At 36.9% G+C, this 20,443-nt stretch overlaps 2 protein-coding genes and 1 pseudogene across 2 annotated transcripts; 1 reads left to right on the top strand and 2 right to left on the bottom strand.

Moving 5' to 3' along the window:
* The first annotated feature begins 3,745 nt into the window (after positions 1-3,745).
* LOC113291467 lies at positions 3,746-5,008 on the top strand (annotated as a pseudogene).
* Positions 5,009-5,049: 41 nt separating this feature from the next.
* Positions 5,050-8,759, bottom strand: LOC113291476 (probable prolyl 4-hydroxylase 10). Its single transcript, XM_026541006.1, has 8 exons — positions 8,257-8,759; positions 8,080-8,158; positions 7,256-7,353; positions 7,049-7,146; positions 5,980-6,112; positions 5,693-5,880; positions 5,510-5,586; positions 5,050-5,399 (listed from the first exon to the last, which is right to left on the bottom strand). Exons 1-7 carry the CDS (start codon positions 8,496-8,498, stop codon positions 5,516-5,518), a joined length of 909 nt encoding a protein of 302 aa, XP_026396791.1. The 5' UTR covers positions 8,499-8,759; the 3' UTR covers positions 5,050-5,399; positions 5,510-5,515.
* A 166-nt stretch (positions 8,760-8,925) lies between these two features.
* LOC113291462 (aconitate hydratase 1-like) lies at positions 8,926-15,419 on the bottom strand. The gene is made up of 20 exons (XM_026540995.1): positions 15,246-15,419; positions 15,002-15,106; positions 14,736-14,896; positions 14,527-14,619; positions 14,209-14,394; positions 13,811-13,972; positions 13,372-13,516; positions 13,123-13,265; positions 12,968-13,024; positions 12,803-12,882; positions 12,609-12,684; positions 12,037-12,222; positions 11,395-11,462; positions 11,197-11,315; positions 10,998-11,119; positions 10,739-10,837; positions 10,185-10,664; positions 9,730-9,828; positions 9,401-9,643; positions 8,926-9,268 (listed from the first exon to the last, which is right to left on the bottom strand). The coding sequence occupies exons 1-20, from the start codon at positions 15,247-15,249 to the stop codon at positions 9,194-9,196; spliced, it is 2,703 nt and encodes a 900-aa protein (XP_026396780.1). The 5' UTR covers positions 15,250-15,419; the 3' UTR covers positions 8,926-9,193.
* Between the last annotated feature and the right edge of the window lie 5,024 nt (positions 15,420-20,443).

Raw genomic sequence — 20,443 nt, 5'->3', positions numbered from 1 at the left:
ATCAATGAGAGAAATTTAGAACTACAGTAATTTCGACTCAGGAAGGTTGGTGAACCAGTTCACAAACCGTGTCTATTTGAGTTTTGGAATACAGGAAGGTCGGCGAACCAGTTCACGAACTGTGGTGATCTGAATATTTATATTGGTGAGAAAGTATAATAGTTGGAGAACCCAGTTCACTTACTGCGTCCATCTGAGTTTAGGAGCCGAGTAGGGTTAGCGAACCCAGTTCACGAACCATAACACCTTGACTCGTGAACTATGACTTACAGTTTACGAAGTGTTTCACCAACGGTCCCAGTAATACTTTAGTAGATGCTTAAAAACTTATTTTTCTAAAATATGTTTAGTATTGCTATGACTCTCATAAACACCTCTAAGACATCATTGATCACTAAAACACTTGTGTATATGCATCATGATTAATTTTTGAAGTGTTTAAATGAACATCAAATTACTTACTAGTTCATAGGGCATAAATTCCAAGAACTATCATTATACACGGTTCACGTACCCGAACCACTATGTGTATTATTCTTATGTGATTTCAAGACGAACTTCTCACATGCTTACTTGAAACCCTAATTTGAGTTTCGTCTAAACTGGGAAAGTGTTTGCTTGAATCTCAAGTTATCATAGCTTGAATTCTAAGCAACCCTTAGTCTTGAAAACTATAAAGATGCTCTTTCAACTGGGAAATTCAATCCCTGACACTTTGTGTCCTAGTTGATAGCTAGAGTCGTCCACTATTGACCTAGGTTTCCTATGAGAAATGTTATTAGTTCTACCAACAAAACACTTCGCTTTAGGGATTCGTGAAACCATGTCCGACATTATCTTGATATTTCATGTATCCTGATCTTGCTTTTATGTTGTTGAGGTATTCGTAATCTATTTCAAACAAGATAGATAGTAATCACAAAGTTATTTTCGTCTCAGACTTTGTGATATCTTAAGATAGATATCTGAAAACTATTTTTAGTTGATAAGCTGAAGATTGTTCTTGAGAGGTGTTAAAGAATCCAGGCTTCTCATCTAAGTTAGTGTAAGTGTTCCAGATTTGTAAGGTTTGCTATCTTTGTCTATTTGCAAATAGATTTCCAAGCCTTGATCATTGATCCAAAGGAAAATAGAATAGGCTTATTTGTTTAAGGAGGATTGGTATCAAAAGTCTAAACATAGGTTGAAGCAACTCTTAGGTTGCAAATGACTTCAGCTAAGAAAATCAATTGTGTAGAACCTTGCGATGACATAAGGAGCGCGGCTGTAACTGAATCTCTTGGAGGGTGGATAACGTCTCAATTACATTCCAATCCGAAATCTGATAGTAGGCTAGTGTATGTAGCGACTTAATACAGTTTGCTTTTCAAATCTGGACTAGGTCCCGGGGTTTTTCAGCAGTTGCGGTTTCCTCGTTAACAAAACTTCTGATGTCTTGTGTTTTTCTTTCTCCGCAGTATATTGTTTATCTTTATTATTGGATTTATGCATGTAATACATATTCAATCTTAGTAAATACTTTCGTACAATCGTGATCGGTTAAAAAACTTGTTTCTTGTAGAATTCATATTTTGAAATATATATACCCAGTTCCTTACTTGGCATAAACCTGATTGGATTATTTGGATACAACTAGATTGAACTTGGATATCGATTTTTGAGATCGTCCATGTGCTCTTCTTAACAATCAGGTTCACAGACTCTATTGTCTAGACTTTTTGGTTGAGAAGAGATGGAAATATAAACTATAAATACATATTGTCAAGGATTATTAAGTTGGTCTACTTGCAATTGTATTAGGTTTTGTCCATACATGTTGCCGCACAAAAAAAGTTGGTGATGTACTTGGCACCCTCTCTTTTCAACAATGTAGAAGCATAAAAAATCACTCAAGATATTAAAGAAATAATGGAGTCACGACGTATTTTTACCAGGAATTCGAATTGAACTATATTGCCTAAGAATCCTGATGATGACGAAGCCAGTAAAGGAAAGCAGCAGTTTAGATATTGCGCCTTCAAAAAGAAAGAAAAAAAAACTTGAAGAAAGTTGGTGAGCAAACTTATGGTGAAGAGTGTGTACTAATGATCTCGCAAATGGTCTTCAAAAGGTGAGGGTACCTAGTACACCATCAACTTTTTATTCGTGAACCTGCATGACAAATTTCTTGGACGATCTCAAAAATCAATATCCAAAGGCAACCTAGAATGATCTCTTTCAAGATCCGAATTCCGATAAGAGAAAGTCTTGTTAATTTATTTTTTAAGAACCGAGTTCCAACAAGAGAAAGTCATGTTAATTCTATTTTTGAAGAATCGAATTCTGTAAGATTGATTTAGTACTTATTTTCTTTCACTTTAAGTATAAAAGAATTTATAATAGGAAGTAAAAGCAAAGTAAGCACACCAAGAATTTATGTTGATTAGTTGTAAAAAGTTTTTTGTGAGTTTTAATCATCTCATCGTTTGTTTTCATTACATATAAGGTTCGTGATTAGTTTTTAGATTGTTTGAGTATGCATTTAAATTAATCTATTGATCATTCTAATGCTAGTTGACAGTTGAACTGTCCGTAATTGTCGATTATCTCCTACACAAGTAGCAAACACGAGACCTTGCAGAGGGATTTTGTATTTTTGTGGAGCAATCTCCTGTGAAGACAACACCAGTGAGTTAACTGAGCATACTGAGTTTAATTGCTGGAATCAAACTAAGTTCACAAATTGTAAAGCATTCGACTGAGTTACACCTTGAGAGTGCATGTTTTGGTGGTTCAGACGGATAAAATCCGGTGACTAAGCGTACATGTTATTTGGTGATATAAAGAATTTTGGGGATAGCTAACCGTACATGTTATCCAATGGTTGGAGATGAATGGTTTTAATGAATGATAAATAAATGTGATGATTAAGTTAATTTTTGGTGACGGCGAAAGAATCCCTAATCAAACTATTCGACTTTTACCATAGTTTTGTTAATCTAAATAACATCTTAATTACACTACTCTATGTGAAAATGATCCTCACTACCACTATATTGCTTGTTAGTATTAGTCGAAAGTATCTAAAGTGATTGTTAAACGTACGACACACATCATTGCAGAATTTAACAACGTGGAAATATCCGAGGAATCCAAATTTAATTACTCTCTCTTTCAAAAATCCATCATTAAGATATACATGTGTAGCTCCCAAACTAATATTTTTCTCCACTTAACAATCCAAATCCTAATACTTATATAGCTTAGCCCACCTAAAGAGTTCAAACTTGACTATTTATTTTTTCCTCGTATTAAAACATAACAAAAATCAATGTTAAATTGCAGGAACTTACTATCAGAACTAAAAAAATCACCGACTTCGTGAGCATTTAAAAAAGTAATTGGCACATTTACAAATAGAAAAATTTACCTCCCTCAATATCAAATCCTAGTTTCGTCGCTGTTATCCGTGCGCAAAATCGGTTAAGTATATTACCATATTTATAGCTTTGTACAGTGTATTTTTTGATTATGATTAACTCGGTTGCCGGTGTCAAACTGTCGAGTTGGGGAATGGGTGCCCATACATACTCATAGTATAGGTATGGAGCCCATACCATACTAGTCAAAGTACCCATAATCATAGCCGAAGCCTCTAGCATCAGCGGAATATTCCGTCTTCTTCCCAAAGGACAAATTTTACTAAATGTAAAACCGGAAAGAATATTCAAAAGCACAATCCAGAATTTTTCCCCGATAAATTGCCTTCAATCAAACCCCCAGATTTCATCACCAACAAAAAAAAAATTAGTCTCTTCTGCTTGAAATGGCTGCTCTGAAATCTCTTCTTCATGTCTCTAATGTTCCTAATCTTGATCAAGTCCCTAAAATCACTACATTATCATCATCAATTTATTCTAATGGAATTCATTCTTGTTGTATTAAATCTTCTTTTTCTTCTTCTTCGAAGCTTTTGGTTCTGGGGCACAGAGGAAGCGGTATGAATATGAATTCATCATCATCTTCTGATGAAAGAATGAAGTCAATTAAAGAGAATTCGATTCTTTCTTTTAATAAAGCTGCAGATTACGCTGTTGATTATGTTGAGTTCGATGTTCAAGTTACGAAAGATAACGTACCGGTTATTTTCCACGATGATGAAATCATCACCGGAGAAGAAAATGGCGGTACGTATATTACGGTATCTGAGAGAAAAGTTACTGAGATTACTTTAGCTGAGTTTCTTCGTTATGGACCTCAAAGAGAGTCTGTAAATCTGAGGAAATGTTATAAGCCTTTGTTGAGAAAAGGTAAAGATGGGAGAATTTGCAAGTGGAATGTCGAAAATGATGATTCTTTGTGTACATTACAAGAAGCTTTTCAAAATGTGAATTCATCTTTAGGATTCAACATTGAATTGAAGTTTGATGATTACTTTGTTTATCGAGACGAAGAACTTGTCGATCGACTTCGCGAAATTCTGCGAGTAGTGTTGGGGTATGCAAAGGAAAGACCGGTTATTTTCTCAACATTTCAACCTGATGCAGCACGGCTTGTCAGAAAGTTACAGAATAGATATCCTGTTTATTTCTTAACAGAAGGGGGAACTGAAATTTACACTGATGTTAGAAGGAATTCTTTGGATGAAGCTATAAATTGTGCTTGGAAAATGGTTTGCAAGGGATTGTGTCGGATGTTAGAGGTTTGTTGAGGAATCAAGAAGCAGTGTCTAGGATCAAGGAAGCTCGTCTTTCGCTATTAACATATGGCGAATTGAATAATTTGCGAGAGGCTGTTTATGTGCAGTATATGATGGGCGTTGAAGGCGTGATCGTCGACTTCGTTGGAGAGATATCAGAGGCTGTGTCTGATTTGATAAAACCTGTCCAGGAGGAGGAAGAGAGGATCAGCTTCACCCAATGTGAATTTTCCTTTCTGCGCAATTTTGTTTCTGAACTGACACAGCATTAAGAGAGCAGGGCTGGATCAATTGTGCACTGAAATGAATTTACCCCCAAGCCAGACTGAGCCAACCATGCTACTTATCTGGACTTGGCAAAACTTGCTTCAATCAGACTGCTTCACTCAATGTAGACACCAACTTAGCAGAAGACAGAAGACGCATAAAGCCTCATCATTGCATATTCCTTTGTACATAATATTTTGGCTTGGGGGAAGTGAATCATATGACATCAATTGCATATGGAGCTACTCAGGGGATTTTAGCTCTAATTTTGTATTCAAGAAAGGAACTGATATAAAGAACTCATTGGTCATTACAGAATTTAAGGAATTTTTGTAAATCTTCTTTGTTCGGAAAGTTGATCAGTAGATTAATGCTTTTCACTAAGAATTCGCCTTGTGTTGATGCTTTATATTTGTTAATACACATTACAACAGCCTATCATAGTCTTCAAAATCTGCAATTACAGAAATATAGGTTAAAGGTAAAATGAACTTAAGCTGTAAATAACACAGACAATGCATATCAATCTAGGCGCCGATCTATACTTGGAGTTAAAAGAGTTACCTCTAGCTAAGGAAATTCGCCAACATGCATCCACTTTGTAGATGACCACTTGTTGCCTTTAATTACAGGACAACCACCTGGATGAAACAGTTAAAGTGAGGTACATATTATGCACTATGCAGAATGTTAACTTTATCATTTCGACGGTGTAAGCCTTCAAGGGAACAAGTAATAACAACTTACCATGCAAACTTGACAGATCTTTAGTGGCATCAGGCTTCAAGCTCCAGAACAATAATGCATCACCCTTTTTAGGTTTAACAGCTAGGCCCTTTTTACCGCATTCCACTGACTCATCCTCCCATGGGGGATAACTGACATTTCCCTTTGCCCTGGGAAAAACTGTCTCACCTCCTTCTTCAACATCTGATCTGTAACAACAGCATATGAGAACAGAAGAACTTACGAAGCCATGCAAGTGTGAGAAAAACAGAAACGCATATGGAGGGATCATGGCACATGGCTCTTACAGATACATCAGTAATGTAGCTATGCGTTGACCTCCATGCTTCTTCGTATTAAACTCATCCTCGAAGTAATCATAGTGAGGTTCATATTTTTGTCCAACTTCGTAATGGAGAATTTGAAGCCCTTCTCCATGCTCTGGATATTATAATGTTAATTTTAAGGAAAGATAATATATGTAACCGAAATAAAAATGAAATGCAGACTTAAGGAACCCAACCAGAAAGTAAAAACATGCATAAAGATTTCAAGAGCAACACAACTTGAACCGCTGATATGTATTTGGGGAGTGTATATAGCTTATATGGTAGTACTTAGTCTGAATTTGAAATGTCACACATGCATGGTGATAGTTTCTAGTGAATACAGGGACCAATAACATAGAACTATACAGCTAACCAATCGGCAGAAAATTGCACTACAAAACTCGGCCTTACGGTTGTATGAAAAACAAAACCAGAGAATGCAAGATATCAAATGGTGAATCTTTTAAGAAGGATTCAATCAGTTGTTTGCAGCCAACTGGTTCACCATGAATCAAATAGTTACTTATCCAACTTTTATGTGGGATTCAACCACTTCTTAGAAAATCATTATGTTGTCAGAAAGTAGATAGACACCTCCCACTATGATTACACGCAGTAATCATGTACAAAAGGTCCCGAAAATCATCTTAGAGATAAATCTGTGCAAGGCAGGTTGATTTTCCATCAACATCTTCTGATATGGCAAATTAACATGACAACGTCAGAAGTAATAGCAAGTAAATGCCAAGTGCCATTGTCATTTCAGGGGAACAGGATAGTCCAGGTTGAAGCTCTTATTTTAGAAGTAATAGTAACTGCTCGTAAAAACTGGTGTACCACCAGCTCGCACAAAAATGCCGGAAACAACCAAGTGCAGTTATATATATTCACCCTCAAGGAGTAGTACGGAGGAGAGGGACAAATCAACAAGCATGTAACAAACTACAAATGGCCCCCAATTCAGACTTGGTACTGCTATTTTTCATCTGTGTGATGGAGTAATTTTAACAACCTTCAAAAGTATAAATATAAGTTTAAAGGACAGTACCTACAGGTATATGAGTGAAATCTGCAATTCTCTCCTCTATATCTTTGATGACCTCATTCACTCCTCTCTTCATAAACATACCAGAGCTAGTGCGCACTCTACAGACCAAGAAATATATTTCCTTTAGAAGGGGCAAGAAAAAGGAGATAGCAATGACTTTTTAAACATTTTATTAGAAGTATAAACAATAAGATCTGAAATGTATACTTGCTAGCTGTGCTTCCACCAGTTTTGACATCAATAACTGTTGACTTCTTCATACGAGGTTCCCCAATACTAATCAGGTAATCGCATTCTTTACTAGACTGCTCAGAAAATCATGACCAACATCAATTATGGTCAATAAAACTACACCTAGATGAAAATCTACAATCAACAAAGTATTAAACTCTAGCCAATGCTAGGAGGGAACAGCTGACCACAACAGGTAAAACTAAATCAAGTGAAGCTCATAAACGATATTTATCAAGCTAAGTAGCATCAAAAAAGTTATTAGTAGTACTTCAGTTGTATGTAAGCATCTCGAAAATGTTTTATTGTTGCCAGACATCCTAGAGGGACAGTTAAAGAAACTACTCATCGCAACAAAAGCTTCAAATTACATAATATTTGCCACATTCTTGAGTTATAGTACAACTTCTAGTTCTAGAATTATTAGCATACGCTCTTTTCCTATGTTTGATTAACTGATTAATAATGAACCAAATGGACAATTGATGAAATAAGATGATGACGACAAATATAAGTAGTACATTGTACAGCTAATGATACTAATTGAATTCCTTGCTTTCAGTTTCATGTCACAAATTCTTTTATGACTTGTTTAGGCTAATCTCCAAGTTGTTTAGTCTTAGGAATAATGACTACCCACCCTACAAGAACAAATTCAGATCACACATACAATTTCTATCATATGTGCAGTTTTGGGCGTTTTGTTTTCATATAGGAACCTCAAAAGTACCAGCCAATGCAATTCTGGGGTTAATCAAAAACAAACGAAAAAATGAATTTGTTGAGAAGAAAATCTTTACTAGAAAATTGTGATAAATGAAGGCTCTGGGCTCCCAAGAAATGACTTCCATCCACTGCTCCCCTCTATCATTTTTGCTTCTGCATGAAAAAACAGATCAACAATTGAACGATTCCTATTAAGATAGTACTGTTAAAGGAACATAATTACACAATTTATTTTGAAGAATTCGAATAACCTCAAAATCTCTATAGTGCTCCTTCGACCCCCACGAACAAAAGAAGTGAGGTCATAAGCTTTAGGAAAACCATCAGAAGTAATAGGAAGTGACAGAATTCCAAGAAAAAGAAGTATGAAAATGAGAAATGACAAGAAAAGAAGCATAGCAAGAATGGGTGTTAACGATAATGATTTCTTATTCATATATGTAATTCGAGAATTTCTTCTCTCTTTTGACATTAAACCAGGGGCCATATGCATTGTTAAAAAAGATCAGAAAACCCTTGATTCTATTTAGCAAAAGACAGAAAAATGGAACACTGAGATAGAAGCAAAGAGAAGAAAAAAAACGCCCGTATGCACGTAGGTTTTGATCTGCAGTAATTGTCAGGGATGTAGACGAGATCTAATATTCATTGCCATTTGTTCTTGAGAACATGTTGCAAATATATAACATGCACATGGCAGTCCTTTACTGCCGGCTAATGTCAATACATGCAGATCTCACTCTTTATTTCACTCTTTATTACAGGTTTGTGTTTGCATCTGCCTTCTTCTCAATATATGAAGATCTTACGCTGCATGAGAAATAGCATATAGGGGTTGGAATATATGGATAACTCATGGTAATGAATCTTGCCGATTTAACTCTACTCGGGCACGTTAGATGCCTAGATCACAAACTTACTTCTACCATAAATAAAAGTCTGAATCGATTAATATTGGATCTTATTGTACAGTAAAAAAATGATACACACTAGAAAATCAAACAGCCAAATCACCACATTCTCTCTCTCTAGCTTGCTGTCTTTATTACTTCATTTGTTTCTTGTTGGGTGCCCAAGCTTCGCCTAACAAGACGCAAGCCATTTTTCTTCCAGACAAATTAAGAGATTCACATACTAGCAACTGTTGAGGACAACGCATCCGCCCGTGGGTAATCACAATTTGAATCTCTAATGCTTTGCATTAATCAAGTTCCTGATGACATAGGGTAGAATACCCCCGTGGTCGAAGTATGCAAGTTCCACCTATACGATGAAAGAACCAAATGTCAGAAAATATCAAAGGGAAAAAAGTCATAAGAAGTAGTTGAAACTAAGTAGATTCAGATGCAATCAGGAAACAAAAAAGAGCACAATTCAGTTTTCTTTATCTTTTACCTCTGTATCAAATCGGGCAGTGCATGTGAACGACTTTCCATTATCAGTGACGACAACAACATCTTGTCCGGGTTTGATCTCACTCACACTACTTGGGAGATCAATGTTGTAGCGTTCATGACCAGTCAAGCCAAGAGTCTCGGCATCTTCGCCTGCCTTGAAACAAAGTGGAATTATACCCATCCCTACCAAGTTACTACGGTGAATCCTCTCGAAGCTCTTAGCAATAACTGCTTTCACACCCTACAAAAAAATAATCAAACCAACGTCAGTGCAAAGAAAACATGAGAAGAAAAAGTAGAATAAAACATATTAGAAATAAATATTACCAAAAGCATTGGACCCTTAGCGGCCCAATCACGTGAGCTTCCACTTCCATACTCAGCACCAGCCAAGATAATTGTATCGTGTCCGTCATTCTTATACTTCTGTTAAAGGGGATAAAGTGGTGGTTAAAGATTTTAGCAATAGACAATGTTTCTCTAATTTGAATAGTAATCGTTCTTTGCTAACATGGAATCTATCTTTGCTAACAGATGGAATCTATCTTCCTCCTCCCTCACACTACCACTGGACTAAATTTGTGGGAACAAATCAACGAACACTGCGTGTTATCCATCTGGACTGAAAGGTCAGACCTGAGAGAGTTGCTACAATATACATATAGTGGTTCTATTCCAGGGCAATGCTAGGTCACAAGTATGACTACTTTCTTTTTACCATATATATGGGTACCAAGTTATTAATAAAGATAAGAAACTTTAGAGCAAAATGATGTGAATACCATGGCAGCATCGTAAACAGACAGTTTCTCTCCTGATGGAACATGAACTGTTTTGGGTCCAACTTCTCCCTTTAAGTGTTTGTTGACAATGCGAATATTGGCAAAAGTTCCTCTGGCCATGATCTCGTCGTTACCACGACGACTTCCATAAGAGTTGAAGTCTCTCCTATCAACCCCACGTTCCATGAGGTACTTGGCTGCAGGACTGTCTTTATGGATGCTTCCAGCTGGAGAGATGTGATCAGTTGTAATACTATCCCCAAAGTTGAGTAAGCAGTATGCATTCTTTACTCCATGGGGTCCAGGAGGGGACATGGTCATGTCCTTGAAATATGGAGGCTCGTGTATGTAAGTTGATGTAGGGTCCCAGGAGTAGAGAGTTCCAGAGGGAACTGATAACTCATTCCAGATGGGATTCCCTTTGGTGATTGCTTGATATGTACCCCTGAACATGTCTGGCAACACACTAGATTGCACAACCTGAAGCAAAGAAAAGGATATAAACACTACAAATCCTGTTATAAAAAATCATAGCACATTGCGGGATAACTTACATCAGCTATTTCTTCATTTGATGGCCAAATATCCCTGAAAAATATATCCTTTCCATCTTTACTCGTCCCAATAGGTTCTTTATCAAAGTCTATGTTAACCTGCAGGTGTAATCATGAAATGAGCCAACAAAAGAAGATTATTTTATTTTGAATGCAACATTAGCATCTTATACCGTCATTTTAACTGATTAATACGGTTGAAGAAATAACATAAACGGGTGTTCATGTGAGTGTTTTTTTTTCTTTTGTAGTTACATACCGTGCCAGCTAGGGCATACGCAACGACAAGAGGAGGAGAAGCAAGATAATTTGCTCTAGTTAGTGGATGTACACGACCTTCAAAATTCCTATTTCCAGAGAGAACAGCTGCGGCCACTACGTCTGAAAATGTAACCAAATTTTAGCGTATATCCAAAAAGCATAAAATAGAGAAAAATGACCAATTAGCTGGAACGCACCATTTTCAGCAATTGCAGCGGCCACTGATTCATCAAGATCTCCAGAATTTCCAATGCAGGTAGTACATCCATACCCAACAATATTAAAACCCAGCTGATTCAAATATGGCTGCAGTCCACTGCAAATTCAATGACAAGTTATACAACTTGTCTATAAATACTAATACTTAGAAATCCAGTGTCTGATTCTGTAGGTACCTTTTATCCAAATATTTTTTAACAACTCCAGAACCTGGTGCAAGACTTGTCTTGACCCATGGCTTCACCTGGATAAGATGTACAAAAACTTTAGGCATTATGTAAGAGATGAATTTCAAAATAACACAAGACTTGATGCAACTAAGATTAATTGCTTACTTCAGTTAAGTTAGATTAACCAAAATGATATAAGTAGAAAGTAGAAACATAAAAAATTTATACAGCTGGCAAGAGTAACCCTCTTTTTATGAGAATTTGTGAAATCAGGGAAAAGATTAATACAAATAAAAAAAAACTTCCCGTTAGCTAGCAGACCAACAATTCCAATCAAAGGATTGTGATAATTAACTTCTTAATATAAATATCCACTATTTATGTACTTCCTATCATATGTTTCCCTACCCTACCACTAATTGGTTGAATAATTGCATGATATCTCGGAAACTGAAGGGAGCAACTGGATATTGAATTTAATTTACATCAATTCGTCAACAGAAAAAGCCAGAGTTTGATTTCATTGATATCTATAACAAAGATAGTGATAGCTCTCATTATTAATAACTACTACTTTAAAATTCAAAATAGTTACTTTATGATAAAGATGCAAGATGCTATGTCAAACGAAATGAAAAAGATTCTGACCTCTAATCCCAATTCACAAGCCTTTTTCGCGACCAGGGCAGCTCCAAGCATTACACTAGGATTTGAGGTATTCGTGCAACTAGTAATAGCTGCTATAACAACATCACCGTGTTTGATCTTTGCTGGTGTCCCTTTGAATGAAAATTCGACCTGTTTACTTTGAGAATCTTTTGGTACAGCAAATCCCTGAAGCATCACAAATGAAAAAGAAAGCGTGAAGGCAGATACCCAAAATATATATGAACCTAAACAAAATTGCGGCTAAATAGAGTCCAAAATCTTTACGGACTGCTAGCAAATATATTTACACCTTTAACCATCACAGCGATAGAGGAACAATGCCATCTCATACAACAAGAAGGTTGGAAAATAACCAATGATCCATTGGGAAAGTAAACCAGGTAGAATTCCATTAACATAGAATGAAATCACATGGAGCACCAGAACCAATTAGCAGTACAAAGATGTCCGCTGAGAGTCTTAAGGATATTGATGACTCATACTAGATAACTACACTCCATCTACCACTAATCTCATAACCTAAAATAAAAAACAACACAGGACCATATTACCTTGAATCCAACTTTATTGTCTAAGCAAGCATGCCAGTCAGCTTTCATGTCTTTCAAGGGTACCCGGTCATGAGGCCTGCCAGAGATCAGTCTCATGAGTGAGTGCCAAGTGATATTCAAAAGGAAGACCAACAAAGATGCTTTTTTATATATCAAAAGAGAATGAAATTATACGTAGGGGTATAAAAGGGTACCTCTTTGGTCCTGATACACAAGGTTCTACATCTTCAAGGTTCAAAGACAGATAAGCTGAGTACACCCTTTCAATCTGGGGCTGCTTTCAGAAAAACTATGGTTAGAAACCAATAAAATGTAAAACAACACCCAGAAAAGACATTAATGGCATAGAATTAGATTACCTCGCTGTAGTCCACAAACATCCTATTTGCTCGTAGGTATGACTCTATCATGGAGACCTACAAGTTGGTTAACAATTTATTTACCATTAGCACCACAAACAAAAAAACATTAGACAAGTTAAATCAGATTCTTTATTATGTAGCTTAATTCTCACGGTTTCATCAGTTCTGCCAGTCAGCTTCAGATATTGCAAAGTGACATGATCCACGGGGAAAAAACCCATGGTTGCACCATATTCGGGTGACATGTTTGCTATAGTGGCTCGGTCAGCAAGTGACAGTTCACCCATGCCTTCGCCTGCAGACAGAGAAAATAGTCCATGTTCAATTCAGACATCTACGAGAGCGAGGATTTAATAAAGAATTAAATGTTAATATTTAGATGAACTGAAGTCGGGGTTTACCATAAAATTCCACAAACTTCCCAACAACTCCATGTTTACGAAGCATTTGGGTTACAGTCAAAACCAAATCAGTGGCTGTTACACCATCCTTCAACTTTCCCACTAATTTAAACCCAACAACACCAGGCAGGACCATGCTCATTGGCTGTAAAACAAACAGAAAATATTTACGTGAAAAATTAATATATAAGCGCTTCGTAGATAAAAAAAAAACTCCAGACAAAGTGCATGGATACTGGGAAATCAAGTGTCTGTACAAATTTCCTAAGAAATTCAGTTGAGGACACAATGCATCACACAAGAAAACTGTATAAACTAATACATGTTTTCTGCTATTTAGTTTCCTTTGAAAGTTAATTAGCATCAACATCAAAATAATGTCGTACTGAATAACTCGATAGAAATATAATATTGGGGAAAAAAAGAAGTTTATGTTTACCTGCCCAAGCATTGTAGCTTCTGCTTCGATTCCACCAACTCCCCAACCAGCAACGCCCAACCCATCTATCATAGTCGTGTGAGAATCAGTTCCAACAACACTATCAGGGTAAAGAACACCCCCTGTATTAAACACAACTCGACCAAGGTACTCTAGATTCACCTGAAAGTCAACATTTTAAACTCATTTTACCAATGCAGGATTGCAGAAGAGAAGCAGAAGTTGTACTCAGAGAATAACAGTTCCTATGCCACTCAGGCGGCAGCACCAAGGGTAACTTTTGCAAACAGAAACTTCACTTTTATAAAAAAATAAAGCGGCCTCTTTCTCGGATATAGCTTGAGATGAAAACAAAGTAAAATAAAGCGTGCACTTCCTAAAGAATTATTTTTCATTACCTGGTGAACTATCCCAGAGCCAGGAGGAACAACAAGCATGTTATGGAATGCATTGGAACCCCACTTAAGAAAACCAAATCTTTCTTTGTTGCGTTGAAACTCGAGTTCCATATTATGCTGCACAGCATTATCTGATCTAGCAAGGTCGACCTGCACTGAGTGATCAATGACAAGATCTACGGGAACCTGCAGGACAAGAAATTTCGTTTTCAACTTTCAATTGAAGTAAATAGTTTCTAAGACAAACAAAAAACACGTAAGTACAAGTGTACAACACTATGGAATCTAAAAAGGAAAACCCCTAGAACAATTTCTTACCAAAGGATTGATCTTATTGGAATCACTGCCAAGTCTATTCATGGCATCTCTCATGCAGGCTAGATCAACCACAGCAGGAACACCAGTAAAATCCTAAAACCATTCATAAACAACATTATCATTCTATTAATCTTTACAAACCAGAATTCATCAAACAAACAATTACACAAAAAATGGAAAAAGTCAAATACACATATCAAACTGGTTACCTGGAGAAGCACACGAGCTGGCTTAAATGGAATCTCGACCTGTTTAGGAGATGTATTCTCCCAATCAATAATCTTCTCCACATCTTTCTGTGTCACTTGAAACTCATCACAGTTCCTAATCGCAGATTCAAGTAGAATCTTGATCGAGTATGGAAGTTTATCTGTAACAAAATCAACAAACAAAAACCTCAAATATTCACCTCGATTGATCAAACAAACAAAATTCCATTCCAATGACGAAATCAAACAGAGTTGAAATCACTTACCAATCCTGGGATCATTAAGAGCTGGTAAACTATAATACTTTCCGAATTCACCACCTCCAGGTTTCTCCAGTGTTTTCAATATACTTTCATAAACATTCTTAGAAGCTAATAACACAATTCAAAAATTCAAAACAGATAAAGATTAATATCAGCAAAATCAAAAACAGAATTAGATAAATTGAAATCAATAAAAGAATGATCAAAACTAAAACTAGTGCGAGATCGGATAGGATCTAAGCATTACCCATGTTTACAGTCGAGAGGATCGAGAAGTGACAAGGAAGAGATCTGGGAGATAGGGTTTTTAGATACTGAATAAGTATTAGTTGAAGTGATGGTTGTGTTCAGTGCGAAATGTTTGGTGAGGGGCGTGTGGCTGCTGGAAGAACTTTTTATTACTCCTAGGAGAGTGAGTGGGGGACAATTGACGAGGAAAAAAAAAGCCACCAATTTATTGAGCACACAGGATCTGATTAAATAGAATATGCGTTTTACGTGGAAAGGAGTTCCATGAATTGTGATACGATAACACAAAATGGTTAAAAAGACCAAAATCAATAATTCCTGGGTGAAAAAGATTTGGAAAAATTTGATATTGTTTAAATGGACGAGAATATAAAAATAGTCAGGATGTAAACAGTTTCATCCTACCCATTTTCAAATACTTTTCTTATTTTTGATATACATCAGGATGCATCCAGTTTCATCCTCGCTCTTTTTTAAGTTTAAATCAGGATGAATCCAGTTTCATTCTTGCTATTTTTTTTGTGTCCATTTCACCCATACTAAGTTGTACTCGTCCATCAGAACCATATTTTAAAAATATTGGGACAAATGACCCATTTTCCGTTAAGATAAACATCCAAGACAAATTGGCCACATTTTGATTGTTGTTGTGGTCAATAAGTTGACTTCCTCGCCACAAATATATTTTACGAGGGTTATTATTATACACGTAGTTGTTATTTTCATCGTTATCTCGAAGTCGGACGGGAAAGAGGCGTTGATGCCCCAGTTTCTTCTTCTTCTTCTTCTCCTCCTCCTCTGATGAAAGGTAGTTTTGTTAAAAATAAATAAAACTAATACTTCTCTTTCCTCTTGGCGATCAAGACTTCTCTCCAAGTCGAAGTGGGACAAATCGGTGGAGTCTTGTAAATCTCGTCTCGTTTCTTGGAAAAGGAACTCTCTATCCAAAACTGGTAAGCTAATACTGATGAAGAGTGTTACTCAGTTTACCCATTTATTATTTCTCCTTGTTCTTAGCGCAAAAATCTGTGGTTGACCAAATTGAGAAGATTATTCGTGATTTCTTTCGGCATAATTCAGCCAAAAAAAGAAATGTGCATTGAGTTAGGTGATCTAAGTTGTGTAAACCTCTCGATAAACGAGGCGTAGGCATTAGAAAACTTCAGGTTATTAATAAGCCTTTGCTAAAAAAGTGGTGGTGGAGGCTAGGGAGGGAGCGAGACTCTTTGTGAGCTAAAATCATATTAGAAAAGTACATCCTTGGAGATTTGGAGTGGCGTACCAAGGATTCTAAATTAGCTCACGGAGTTGGCTTATGGAGAAACATTGCTAAAGTTGTTGATGATTTTTTCAGATTGACTCAATTTAAGATTGGCAAAGGCGGTCGTGTTCGCTTGTGGGAGGACAAATGATGCTTGCAAGGTCCATTATCCACGTCCTTTCCTAGGTTGTATGTTATCTCCAACAACAAGCAGTGTTCTCTATCTAATGTTTTTGTTCCGGATGGATCTGGTCACTGGTGGCAGTTGGAATCTGAATATCTCTCGAACGCGCCTTTACGATGCTGAGATCTCTGAATATACTCATGTTATCTCTATCCTTGAAAATGTAATTTTTCCCCTAATGTTGAGGACGAGTTACTTTGGTTAGGAGATAAGTCTGGTGTTTATACAGCTAAAGCCGCTTATGTTAACGACGCGAGTGATGTTAACAATAGGGTGTTAAATCAGGTGGCTTTTTCTTAAAATAAGATTTGGTCGAGTGACTGGCCTCATAAAATAGGGTTTTTCTTGTGGAAGTTTGTTCTTGAGAAGCTCCCAACTGTTGATAATCTTATTAGGAGAAACATCACTCTGTCAGCTCCTGTTGGTAATCAATCTTCTCATATGTGTTGCCTTTGTAACATGGTGGATGAGTCAGTTAAGCATCTTTTCTGGGATTGTTCTTTCACAAAACAAGTATGAGTGTATTTATTTTCTCAATCTAATCTTACTTTGCCTACTCGCTCGTCGATAATGGATGTTTTCAAGAATTGGAGCACCTATTCCGCTTTTGCGAAATGTAAAGAAATCTGGAAACGAATCCCTGCTAGCATTTGTTGGAATGTTTGGATCGCAAGGAATCAGAGATGTTTCGAATGCGAGAAGAGATCTGTAAAAGCTGTATAGTTGACTCTAAGATTAATTCTTTCAATTGGGTTGTTGCTTCGCCTACTCTTTCTTCTCTTCAGCTCCATGATATAATTGCGAACTGGAAGGTCCTGTTGTTTGACCCTCGTTAGCTGGTTTTGTTCTTTTTCTGTTTTCGGGTTTTCCATTTTTATGTTGTTGTTTCTCTGTGCCTAGTGGTTTGTCTGCTCTGCAGATGTGTATGTAACCTTCCTTCTTAATATATATAATCTTTTTACCGAGCAAAAGAATACATAAATAAACTAGTACATCTCTGGGGTAGCACCGCCCCGATTGAATAATTTGATACAATTACATTTAGAAAGTCTTGACATGTGTAGTCCCATATGCATGTGTGAATATTACTCCCTATTTTTAGCTATTGTTGTGTAACGAAGTTTGCCAAACCATCTAGTGCCTGATTCGCCTCTCTGTATGTAGGCCTGTCAATATTTGTCTGATATCCGAAATCCGTTTCCGAGTATTCGAGATCCTATAGGATTTTATCCGTTTTATCGGATATCAGATCGGATATTTTATCGAATATTTCTTCCTTAATATATCAGAATCGGATTAGGCTCCATCCGAATTGTTAATATCCGATATCCGATAGAACTATGATTTATTTGTGATTTACCCTAACCATATTAGAGTCGAGTAGAAGAGTAAGGAAAAATATCTGATATCCGATATGAAATGTATGAGAAATTGAACTTAAATTTAAATTATGAACATGTTTTGTAGGATTTTTACTATTTTTTTATCGGAACCGAATATTATCGGATAAATATCCGATATCTGATAGCTTAGCCTATCAGAATCGATATCTGATTTTGATATCCTATAGGATATTATCGGATATCGAATATCCGATAGTGCTTAACCTATCGGATACAGATATTCTTCCATTGACACCCCTATCTGTATGCATGTATGATTATGAATTGTTGTATCTGGTGCAGATTGGTTTTTATCTCCGTTAACATATTCTGGATGATCCAAGGAGAACGAATAGTTATCTTCCTTCAGAAGTTGTACCAAAGTGGTTGAATCAGTTTCGAAGATGATTTTTGTTTATCCCTGAGCTGCGCCATTTTGTGTCCAATAGGAAGGCTCAAGCTTCCGCTACCATTTCCGTAGTGATTCCAATGGGTGTTGTCAGGGCCAACACCACTATTTCTTGTGTATCTTTACATATCCAGCCTGCTTCTGCCACCTTCGTAGGCACCCCGGGTTGGCCTTTGCTTGCACCATCTATGTTGATTTTCATCCAATCTTGAGGTGGTGGAACCCATTTCAACCAAATCATCCTCGTATTATGTTGAGTCGTATGACTGGTGTGTTGTTGTCCTGATTCTGGCAGTTTTGTAGGTTGTGCTTGATTGCCCATTTGTATTCTTGACTCAAAATTAATGTTATATGCAAAATTTGTTGTGAAGTCTAGATTTTGTTGTTGTAGACCTTTGCACTTATGGATATCCAAATGTTCCAGAGACAGTAGCAGCAAATTATGAATGCTTCTTTCCTGTGTGCTAGCATCAGAAATTCCCTGAAGTCTTATGGTATCATGAACAATGATGTTGCTGTTCTCGAGTTCTCGTGGATCCTATGTTGATGTTGTCTGGTGCTTGTTGCATGTTTTTGTTGTTGGGCATGTTGATAGGTCATACCAGGAATTGGATGTGCCGGTATATTGAGCTGGTTGTAAAGGTTGTGAGTATTGTTGCTTCCATTCAAATATGAGCATAGGATTGTCCAAGATTGATTGGTTTTCCACTTCACATTCGAACAAGAAATGTTGATTCGATTCCACTTGTTGGTTGCAAATTGGACACATATTTGTGCTGGTAATGTTCATTACATGTAAATTCTCAAAGGCTGGCAGTCCTTTGTGACTGACTTTCCACATGAAAAGTCGAATTTTTTGGGGACAATTTGCTTGCCAAATTTTCCAATACAGTTAGGCATTAATATTGGTTGTACCTTGGTGTTGGGTATTTGTGTTATTCAGAGTCTAAATTTTTGTTAATACTTCGCACCCACTTTTTGTCGTGTAATGTGCACTTTTGGAATGAGACCAAATTGGTTTGTATGGGATCGAGGGTTCTGGGATGTGGATACTTCTAATTGTGTTGGAGATGGTTGGGGTATATATTTGGTCAAGCAGTTCAACGTTCCAATTAAAGGAGTGAAGGGCGAATAGAAAACTGATCGAGTTATTGTTGCAGTATCCCGATATTGTGGTGTTTTCCTGCATTGGAATCCATTTGTCGTTGACTCTTGTTGAGTTTCCATCTCCAATCCGAATAGAATAATTATCTTGTACAAAATATGCCACTTTGTGAATATTTTTCCATGTTAAGCTTGCCCCATCTGGTGGCTTTGGCATTGTTGGGAAGGACTTGTTGATTTTGTAGATATTTTTTATGGTACATGGTGTTGCAGATTGTATCTGGTTGTGCATGTATCTGCGGGACCCTCTTTCCTAGTAGGGCGAAGTTGTGCTTCCATGCATCCCTGATCCCCAAGCCTTCCTGTCTGATAGGGAGATTGAGTTTTTCTTTTCCGATCACGTGTAGTTTCCTCGTGCTCTTGCCATGTCCCTAGAAAAAAATTCGAGCAATCTTATCTATTTTTTTGTGGACCTGAGCTGGAAGTAACCGAGTCTGCATTACATGATTTTTTTTGTAGGGATTAGGGATGAGTTGATGAGCATCCATCTTCCTGCCTGATTGAGACATTTAGCCATCCAACCCTTTGCTTTCTTCACTAGTATTTGCATACGCTGAGGAAAAATAGCTAATGAATTCCTCCCCTGTTTGAATGACACTCCTAGATAGGTTGGTGGGTATGTTGAAAGTGTTTGCAAGCCAGTCTGTAACTGTATTTGGTGTTTTTGGATGGTGGATAATGATTGATTTATGTGTGTTTATTGTCTGGCCTGCAGAAGTTGAATAGTAGTGTAAAATGTTGTTGAGGTTGTCACAGGTTGTTTGGTCAGCTGAGCAGGTCACTAGAAGGTCGTCAA

This window comes from Papaver somniferum, chromosome 1 (assembly GCF_003573695.1).
Source record: "Papaver somniferum cultivar HN1 chromosome 1, ASM357369v1, whole genome shotgun sequence".
NCBI lineage: Eukaryota > Viridiplantae > Streptophyta > Magnoliopsida > Ranunculales > Papaveraceae > Papaver > Papaver somniferum.
This window is presented reverse-complemented; position numbering and strand designations above follow the sequence as displayed.